Below are 8,651 nucleotides of genomic sequence, written 5' to 3'. Positions count from 1 at the left end.
AACTTGCCATTACCCAAGCTTTACCAGGTGCTCATGAACGACGGATTTTGATAGGTTGAAGCTTTCTGCCAATTCTTGGGTTGTGCAATGTGGGTTATTCTCAATTATTCTCAATTGATTTGGTCATCATCTGTAGTGGATGGTCTGCCTGATTGCTCTTTATCAATCAGGCTACAATCTCCAGCTCGGAACCTGCGAACCACTTCCATAGAGTCCTTTCTAATAAAGAAACGTCACCGTAAACTGCGCATATTTCTTTGGTTGTTTGTGAGGCATTTTTCCCTTTACGGAAAAAAGAAAAGCATCAAGTGCCAAAAATGAACTTTCTTATCTTCCATTTTAAAGGGTTACAGAATTAACACAGGTTATAGGAACATAAACCTTCTTCCACGAAAAGATAGCTTAAACTGTGCTCTAAATGGAGGTGTAGTCAAATCCTATTTTATGGACTCAACCATGTTCTAAAATAAGTCGAAAGGTAAGCTACTATAAATCGGCACCAACTTCCTGGACAACCCAATAGTTTGAGATAAATCTTATTTAAAAAGACAGGATGAGCATGGCTGGAATATCAATGTTCACAGGTCTGTTGGATCAGAGTTGACCTGGGGTTAAGAAACAGCAGTAGTTAAGTAGATAATCATCTTATTTGTTTTGTTTAGGTCTTATCTAACCACTGACAGCCCGTTGGTTCTTCCAACTCTATCTCCACCTCATTTCCACTCCAGTTATCTTTTTACCACTGTTTTGTTTACAAGAGTTCTTAAATACAGTCACAAAGTTATTATCCATCTATAGTTTTTACCCAGTGTTTTGAAAAGCTATACCATTGTTATTGAAACTGTTGACATATTTGATGATAGAGGAACATTAATCTAAGCATATTATTCCTAACCACATTGTTAAATTAATAAATACTTGTAAAAACTTAGGTGAGTTGTTGCTTTTTTTTTCTTGTGAGATAAAGGCAGAAGAGAAAGGCTAGTATGCATGGCTCTTTTTTAAGGCCTCCAAAACTGGCTGGGGAACAGCAGGCAGAATAGCATTTATTGACTCCAAGATAAATGGAAAGACCAAAAGCAGAACAGCAGGCTGATAAATATGTGTGGAGGCGCAATGGCCCAGTGGTTAAGGCAGCGGACTCGCAGTCGTAGGATCACGGTTTCGATTCCCAGACCAGGTGTTGTGAGTGTTTATTGAGCGAAAAACACCTAAAGCTCCACGAGGCTCTGGCAGGGGATGGTGGCAAGCCCTGCTGTACTCTTTCTTCTGTTGGCCTGCTCGCTTAGCCAGTGGGGTGGCGTCATTTGAAGGCTAAAACAATGTGAAGCGCATTGTGACCAGCAATGTGTAACAACATCTGATAGCTGGTCGGTCACGGTGATATATGTTTGTATGTATATAACTTAGAGAAGAACCACCATGCAGTAATTCAACAATATTTAACTTCAATTGATTTTACTGTTATCAGTTTGAAAATATAGCCACGAAACACATGTAGTCTATTTACTAATTATATACTATTTATTTATTATTTCGTACTTTATTTAGTTCTAGGTAAATGTTTTATCGTATCTTCAATTTTTTTCTATATGATATGATTTAAGTATATCATTGTTGAATTGCTACATGGTGGTTCTTCTCTAATTGATATACATATATTACATATTGTGAAATTTGATTTAGTATTACTAAATTGAATTTTCCCCTGTAAGTTTGGAATCATATTCCCTAATATTATATATCTTTATATATAAAACTGAAGTCGTGTGTGTGTCTGTCTACTCCGTTTTAGATTCCTAACTACTCCCACGGTGCAGTTTAACCAAAAGCGGGTATCTTATAGTCGTAATTCATATCGAGCTCTTCTGGGTATTAGTGCGCGTCTACGATGAGTCTACAATTTAAAAAAAAAATCACCATCATTTTTCCGCATTTTTAATGCATTTTTTACTCGGTTTATATAAGGGAAGTAACTCTCTAAAAATGCTTATATAGTTATTTCCCTTACAAAACCGAGCAACGCCGGGCGATACTGCTAGTATATATATATATATATATATGTACTAGTAATTCATCCTGGTGTTGCGTGAGTGTTATGCCCTACAGTCACATTGTATTATTTGTTCCTTTCTTATGGGCGGAATCGGCACAACTAATATATAGTGAACTGGATTACTGGTGTAATGGAAGTTATTATTTGTTTAAAAGTCAAGGGTACAATTTGAATGGGTTTGCATAAGCAGGATCACAAACCACTGTAAATCCTCAAGTATAATCCGCATTTTTTCCCCAAAATTTAAAGGTCAAAATCCCTACTGCGTACTATATACAAGGTTAAAAATGAAAAATACTTTCTTAGCAATGTCCGAGTCTCTATTTGCTGTCTGGCAATGTTTATTCAGATGCATTTTGTGATGTCAGACGCGAAAATACCTTAAGCTAAGCCCGAAAGCAATGAAGTCATAAAAGAATCATCCATAACTTGCAATAAGCAGCATTTATTAAACCTTATTACTGTTATTTCTTTATTTTCTGCAAACAAAATGCACAAAAAAAGCTACACGTTTGCATTATGTTATATATACAATAATAATAAAGGATGTTACCGTATACATTTTTACAAACCAAGGACATTATATAAACCTCCTTGACTCAAGTTAGAGAAAGGGTGCGTATTATACACAAGGTTTAGGTTTTTAGGAATTTGAACTTAGAATATAAAGACAAATGAAATAGCAGTGAGCATTTTATCTGGTGTGGTAACGATTTTGCTAGCTTGTTGCCTTAACACTATCTTTAACAATAATGATAAAGTTTCAAGACTATTGAAAAGTTTAGGAAAATAAAAATAAGAAATAAGAGGAAATTTTACCGGTGAGTGTGTTACATTATAAGGCACAAAAAGAAAATGACTCTCCCCAGACACAGCAGAATGATAAAGTTATTTTACAGAATTCTTCAGAAATTTCAAAATTAATTGAAAGAAAGACAGAATATTTCAATGGAAGCACAGTAAAAAGAGGGTTAATAATGACAAAGTTTTTTTACAAAATTCTTTATTATTTTCACAATCAATTGAAACAAAAGCATGTATTTCAACAAATATGGTAGCAAAAGGGTTAATACGGACAAAATTATTTTATTGGTCGAAATGTTGAACCAATCAGATTTGGCATTTGATACTGGATGCACCAATTAAAATGCTGAGCAAGGTTTATGTGCCATCATCAGTCTGTATATCACAGCAGTAGAAGCAGCAACAATGAAAATACAAATTTGGTAATTATCCCTAAATTCCACATGGCGCTAGACAGAAAAACTCTCTACAAACTGACTGATTCAAGCATTTTACACAGAGTTTTGTTGAATATTTTGACATTTTGTGAGTGAGTTGTTAAAACTGCAGCAGCACAATGGTGTCTCTGCCATTTTGATGTAATTCAATATCAAAGTGTTACAGCAGTAAGATATCACATGGTCTAGTGTGATATTATAGTTACAGCAGTATGATATCAAAGGTCTAGTGTAATATTATAGTTAGAGCAGTATGATATCACAAGGTCTAGTGTAATATTATAGTTAGAGCAGTATGATATCACAAGGTCTTGTGTAATATTATAGTTACAGCAGTATGATATCACAAGGTCTTGTGTAATATTATAGTTACAGCAGTATGATATCACAAGGTCTTGTGTAATATTATAGTTACAGCAGTAAGATATCACAAGGTCTTGTGTAATATTATAGTTACAGCAGTATGATATCACAAGGTCTAGTGTAATATTATAGTTAGAGCAGTAAGATATCACAAGGTCTAGTGTAATATTATAGTTACAGCAGTATGATATCACAAGGTCTAGTGTAATATTATAGTTAGAGCAGTAAGATATCACAAGGTCTCGTGTAATATTATAGTTACAGCAGTATGATATCAAAGGTCTAGTGTAATATTATAGTTACAGCAGTAAGATATCACAAGGTCTTGTGTAATATTATAGTTACAGCAGTATGATATCACAAGGTCTAGTGTAATATTATAGTTACAGCAGTAAGATATCACAAGGTCTTGTGTAATATTATAGTTACAGCAGTATGATATCACAAGGTCTTGTGTAATACTATAGTTACAGCAGTATGATATCACAAGGTCTTGTGTAATATTATAGTTACAGCAGTATGATATCACAAGGTCTTGTGTAATACTATAGTTACAGCAGTATGATATCACAAGGTCTTGTGTAATATTATAGTTACAGCAGTAAGATATCACAAGGTCTTGTGTAATATTATAGTTACAGCAGTAAGATATCACAAGGTCTTGTGTAATATTATAGTTACAGCAGTATGATATCACAGGTCTAGTGTAATATTATAGTTAGAGCAGTAAGATATCACAAGGTCTAGTGTAATATTATAGTTACAGCAGTATGATATCACAAGGTCTAGTGTAATATTATAGTTACAGCAGTATGATATCACAAGGTCTAGTGTAATATTATAGTTAGAGCAGTAAGATATCACAAGGTCTAGTGTAATATTATAGTTACAGCAGTATGATATCACAAGGTCTCGTGTAATATTATAGTTACAGCAGTAAGATATCACAAGGTCTAGTGTAATATTATAGTTACAGCAGTTTCAGGGGAAGGGATAAGTCAATTAGACTGACCCCAGTATTCAATAATAAGGACGCAAAGCAAAGTTGACCTTGGCGGAATTTAAAAGGACAAAATTCCACTTAGCATTTTGCCCATCATGCTCACGATTCTGCCAGCTTACCACCTTACAATAAAGTAATGTTGGCAATATTCAAAATTCAATCTTCAAAATTTTTGTTTTTAATTAAACTTTTTTTTTTATCTTGGTAAATATACTTCTTCTCACACACACGAACTCACAAGGTGCCGAGGAGAAAAAAGTAAGGCCCCAGGTGGTCGTAGGATGCGCCAGAAACAAATGCAAAATCTTCCTTAAATCACAAGGTTAGCATTTTAGCATTCAGATCACTCTGCCAAATATGATGCTTATTCATGCACATCGTTTTGAATGCATTATCTCGTAGCTTTGAGATTTCAATATCATAAACATTTTCTTTTAGAGTAAGTATGAGAAGCCAGATTGGCCTGTTTGAACATAAAACAGGTAGAATATTTGGGCAGGTGGGCTGGATATGACTGGTTTATATGCAAAAGGTTTACTGATAAATGTTACAAAGAATTATTATTGCTGCTGTCGTAGTCATTGTCAACCGCAATGTTTAACCAACATTTATATTTTCTCTACATTTTTATCACCGGTATCACACATATTCTATATATGTATAAATGTATATAAATGATATAGGGTAAAGAATTATTAATTTAATAATTAATTTATAAATTTTACCAACTAGTCTCGGTATGGAAAAAAAAAAGTAAAAACTTGTACAAAAAGTTTTTTTATATAATTACAAATATAATTAAGGGTTTAGCAACAAGTTGTTTCACCACATACCGAAAATTTAGAAATAGCAGCCAAAAGACAGCTAATTGTTTTAACTACAAATATGACCGTGGAGTCATATCAACTTTATATCATATCATTCATCGTCGTCATCACAGCAGAATCTATAATCGTTATCATCATCAAAAATGTTGTAGTCATCATCACTACTATTACCAGCATCATTCTCATTATCACCACTCTCATCACCATCTCATTGATGCCATCATCATCATCATCATCATCATCACTATCATAGAAGCCATCATCACTAGCATTGCTTTCTTTGTCCTCGTCCTACACATCAGCATCAGAGACTTCACCCTACGCTTGCAGCTGGATGTTCGGTTGGATTTTTATAGATTTCGCTGTAAGTGTATTCTGTTGCAAATTCTGTTTCTTAGCCGACAGCTTATTGATACGGTTGGTCAAGTAGATTGGAGGGAGGATCTTGTTCAGTTTAGGAGAGCAAGAATAATTTAACGAATTCCTCACCTTGTCCAGCAGAGACCTGGAAAGATACAGAAAAGACAAGTTAAAATATCACCGAAGTAAACCATTTGTTATTTTTCATAAATTCCATCGATCAACATCAATGGAATTTGTAGATTGTGGTACCAGTGCCGGTGGCACATAAGAGAACCATCCGAACGTGGCCATAGCCAGCACCGCATCGACTGGCCTCTGTGCTGGTGGCACGTAACAAACACCATCCGATCGTGGCCGTGCCAGCCTCGCCTGGCCTCCGTGCCGGTGGCACGTAAAAAGCACCATCCAAGCGTGGCCGTTCGCCAGCCTCGTCTGGCACCTGTGTCGGTGGCACATAAAAAGCACCCACTACACTCACGGAGTGGATGGCGTTAGGAAGGGCATCCAGCTGTAGAAACACTGCCAGATCAGACTGGGCCTGGTGCAGCCTTCTGGCTTCCCAGACCCCAGTTGAACCGTCCAACCCATGCTAGCAAGGAAAGCGGATGCTAAACGATGATGATGATGATGATGATGTGGTAAAAAGTTTCCTTCAACAGAAATAAGGCAGCTAGCTGGCAGAAATGTTAGCACGCCAGGCGAAATGCTTAGTGAAATTTTGTCTGCCGCTACGTTCTGAGTTCAAATTACACCGAGGTCGACTTTGCTTTCATCCTTTCGGGGTCGATAAATTAAGTACCAGTTACACACTGGGGTCGATGCAATCGACTTAATCCGTTTGTCAGTCCTTGTCTGTCCTCTCTGTGTTTAGCCCCTTGTGGGTAGTAAAGAAATAGGTATTTCGTCTGCCTTCACGTTCTGAGTTCAAATTCCGCACAGGTCGATTTTGCCTTTCATCCTTTCGGGGTTGATAAATTAAGTACCATTTCCGCCAGTTGCGAAGTGGAGTTGGGAGAAGGACATCACGGCTCAGTTCACCCACCGGACGCCTACATGCACGGGAAAGTGGATGTTTAACCCTTTCGATACCAACCCGGCTGAAACTGGCTCTGGCTCTGAGTACAAATGTCTTGTTTTCATAAATTTTGAATTAAAATCTTCCACCAAACCTTAGTCACAATTTATGTTCCTAATACTAGCTTAATGATAACTAAGTTATTTTACTAAATTCTTTGTTATATTTAAAGTAATTGAAAGAAACACAGAGTATCTCAAAATAAATACGGGAACGAAAGGGTTAAACAATAAGGATGATGATCATGATCCCGATGCTGATGATGATGATGATGACAGCAGTGCCCCAGCATGGCTGCTGCCAACTGGCTGGAACCAGTGAAAGAATAAAACAATAATATGTCACTTACTCGATTTCATTTCTTTTATCTTCCAAGTACAAAGAATGTTCGTCCACAAGTGGGACCCACTTTGACACTGCTACTGGCTGTAAGGTATACAGAGAAAATAGATTGAAGAAGGTTCTTTGAGGGCTCTTTGCACAGAGGAGTGAGGTTATGTTGGAGGGGACACTTATAAGGTTGTTTTGTAAGGGGCAGAGAGCACATATTTTTGGGAGCAGTTAACAAAGTAATATTGTAAAAGTGTAAATAAATAAGTGTGGTGAACTGGCACAATCGTTAGCAGGCCGGGCGAACTGCCTAGCGGTATTTTGTCTGCGGTTACGTTCTGAGTTCAAATTCTGCTGAGGTCGACTTTGCCTTTCATCCTTTCGAGGTCAATTAAATAAGTACCAGTTACACACTGGGGTTGATGTAATCGACTTAATCCTTTTGTCTGTCCTTGTCTGTCCCCTCTATGTTTAGCCCCTTGTGGGTAGTAAAGAAATAGGTATTTCGTCTGTCGTTACGTTCTGTGTTCAAATTCCGCTGAGGTCAACTTTGCCTTTCATCCTTTCGGGATCGATTAAATAAGTACCAGTTACACACTGGGGTCGATGTAATCGACTTAATCCTTTTGTCTGTCCTTGTTTGTCCCCTCTATGTTTAGCCCCTTGTGGGCAATAAAGAAATAAAAAAGTATAAATAAATAAGATATATTGTAGTGGACACGTATGAGGTCTTGTCAGGGACAAGTAGGGTGTATTGTAGGAAACAGCTATAAAATTATATTGCAAGGGACAGACAGGACATTTGCTAGGGTACATCTATGATGTTATAGGATAAGGAACGAATGAGATACTTTCTAGAATACATATATAATGTTATACTGTTAGGGACAGATAAAATATTTCCAAGGGTATAGCTAAGATGTCATACTGTAAGGAACATATGGGATATTTTCTAGAGTACAGCTATGATGTTATAAGGTATGGCAGAGGTCTGCAACCACCAGGCCACAGGCAAGTACAGGGCTGTAGATCATTTGGTACAGGATCACTCTCTCTTTTACTCTTTTACTTGTTTCAGTCATTTGACTGCAGCCATGCTGGAGCACCGCCTTTAGTCGAGCAAATCAACCCCAGGACTTATTCTTTTGTAAGCCCAGTACTTATTCTATCGGTCTCTTTTGCCAAACCACTAAGTGACGGGGATGTAAACACACCAGCATCAGTTGTCAAGCATGCTAGGGGGACAAACACACACACACAAACACACACACATACACACACACACACACACATATATATATATATATATATATATATATATATATATATATATATATACATATATACAACAGGCTTCTTTCAGTTTCCGTCTACCAAATCCACTCACAAGGCA

The 8,651-nt window shown here is 36.8% G+C and overlaps 1 protein-coding gene across 3 annotated transcripts in view; it reads right to left on the bottom strand.

The window, feature by feature from the left end:
* Positions 1-5,000: 5,000 nt before the first annotated feature.
* The window catches only part of LOC115224338 (glutamate-rich protein 6-like), a 31,732-nt gene continuing 28,081 nt past the window's right edge, over positions 5,001-8,651 (bottom strand). For all 3 annotated transcript variants that reach the window (XM_029795209.2, XM_036513300.1, XM_036513301.1), the window contains 2 exons: positions 7,278-7,354; positions 5,001-5,995 (listed from right to left, as the gene is read on the bottom strand). In XM_029795209.2, coding sequence (XP_029651069.1) covers positions 5,809-5,995; positions 7,278-7,354 — 264 coding nt within the window. In that variant the 3' untranslated portion in view covers positions 5,001-5,808. The remainder of the gene's footprint in view (positions 5,996-7,277; positions 7,355-8,651) is intronic.

The sequence above is a fragment of the Octopus sinensis genome, linkage group LG25 (assembly GCF_006345805.1).
Source record: "Octopus sinensis linkage group LG25, ASM634580v1, whole genome shotgun sequence".
Taxonomy (NCBI): Eukaryota; Metazoa; Mollusca; class Cephalopoda; order Octopoda; family Octopodidae; genus Octopus; species Octopus sinensis.
The sequence above is the reverse complement of the archived record's forward strand: the minus strand, read 5'-3'. Positions and strand labels throughout refer to the sequence as shown.